Here is a 1,784-nt window from a genome sequence, read left to right as displayed (position 1 = left end):
TGCATCAAATTGTTACTTCCTAAATATCACACGTTTCTTGTAAAATTCGGGTTCAATATTCATTTCAAGTGCAATTTCCTTGGTAGAATCATAGCAGTTGCAAATCCTTCTTCTCTATATTTGTTAAAGAAAGAAATCAAACTTTTTCACATTACAGAAATCTTTTTTACACTTATATATACTCTATTAGGGTAACAAAAAATGGGGCCCCCACAAATATGGGGCCTAAAGCGATTGCTTTACTTGCTTTATGGAAGGACCGCCCCTGTGCACTAGTGCGACGATATGGGTCCCATCTATATTGTGTCTTAAAGTTTTTTTCTCCATAGTCCTACATTTCACGGAACATTCCTGAATTAGAATAGTGCATCATTTCACCAAAGATTCTCTATTGCTGTTTAAAAGAAAAGGCGTGAAGATCTTGTGTTGTTGTATTGTCATCCGAGGAATGGTTAAAAAATGCGGGCGGAAAGACTGGCGCAGTAGAGAATAATACATATTGTATTATAAGCTCACAATGTTACAAGTTTAATCAACAGTCCACATCAAGGCCTAGATGAATTAAGTCAACTATAATACCGTAATCTCGGCGACATAGAGGGCAATGCATATCACCACGCGATATCAACTCACGAACACAATCATGATGAAATCTGTGGTCGCAGGAAGGGAGAACTCGTAGGAGTTCACCTTCTTCAAAGTCGATCAAGCATATACTACATTCCTCAGCACTCTCCCCAGAAAATGAAGTCGAGGGAAATGCGCTGGCAATGACATTGGGGTCAGTTGAATGCCTCTCCGCATTAACAGTCTGTGTAGAAGCATTCAGCGACTCTACAGGAGCTTCTGGCAACGCTGCGGGAGCATCCTGCATCTCTATATCTATATTATCATCGGCTACTTCTGGGTGATGACAAGGAAAGCACAAGCAATAAATACAAATAAATAAGATAAAAATTATTAAAAAACCACCACCAATGTAAATTAAGTCCCATGGCAGTATTGTTGACTCTGACCACATTGTCTTCGGCAAAACTTGAGCATCGATATGATGGGCGAAAGTCAAAGCCAGCAGTACCTGTTTTGTGGACCAAAATGGCATTATTATTAAGGTTCGAAGTTGGAAGAATTACAAAGGAGAAAAATCAAGAAGTGTTAAGCATTATTACTAAAGTGAAATGGTGATTAAGAAATGTAACAACTCGATAGGTCATTTTGTGTTCTAGCTTTCTGTTTTGTGATTTGAGACTTTGGATAGCTTCAATTGATGATTTATGGCTTGTGTACATGGTTCGTTTCGAATTTCAAAAATTTTAGATGTGTTTTCACAAAGAAATCTTGATTTTTGAACTTAAAAGTTGTTGGAATTGACCACAGTCAACATTCTTCATAAACAAGCTTGGATCGGTATTTTGACGATTATCGCAGGTTCGTATGATGATTTTGGATTTGTACGTATGCTTGATTTGGGTCTCTAAGTAACCGATGCCATTTTGGCACTTATTATTGAAAGTTAGAATTTGAATTTATGAACACACTTGAAAATCATTAAGTTTTGATTTTTGATTCTTAACTTTTCATGTGTTTTGGTGTTCTGAGCTTAGGATTGGTTTCAGGTTGATTTTGCTAAGTACCCATTACTGGTGATGCAATCATCGCAATTGCGATGAGCTACTCGCAAATGCGAGATTTGCAATTGCGAATTAACCCTGCAAGGACTGGGAAGGGGAGGTTATCGCATTTGCAATGCTCGCAATTGCAAAGCGAGTATCGTATTTGCGATA

General features: G+C 37.8%; 1 protein-coding gene across 1 annotated transcript; it reads right to left on the bottom strand.

Moving 5' to 3' along the window:
• Positions 1-532: 532 nt before the first annotated feature.
• Positions 533-874, bottom strand: LOC109221491 (probable E3 ubiquitin-protein ligase ATL45). Its single transcript, XM_019385970.1, has one exon. The coding sequence runs from the start codon at positions 872-874 to the stop codon at positions 533-535; it is 342 nt and encodes a 113-aa protein (XP_019241515.1).
• Between the last annotated feature and the right edge of the window lie 910 nt (positions 875-1,784).

Source organism: Nicotiana attenuata, unplaced genomic scaffold (assembly GCF_001879085.1).
Source record: "Nicotiana attenuata strain UT unplaced genomic scaffold, NIATTr2, whole genome shotgun sequence".
In the NCBI taxonomy this organism is placed as follows: Eukaryota; Viridiplantae; Streptophyta; class Magnoliopsida; order Solanales; family Solanaceae; genus Nicotiana; species Nicotiana attenuata.
The sequence above is the reverse complement of the archived record's forward strand: the minus strand, read 5'-3'. Positions and strand labels throughout refer to the sequence as shown.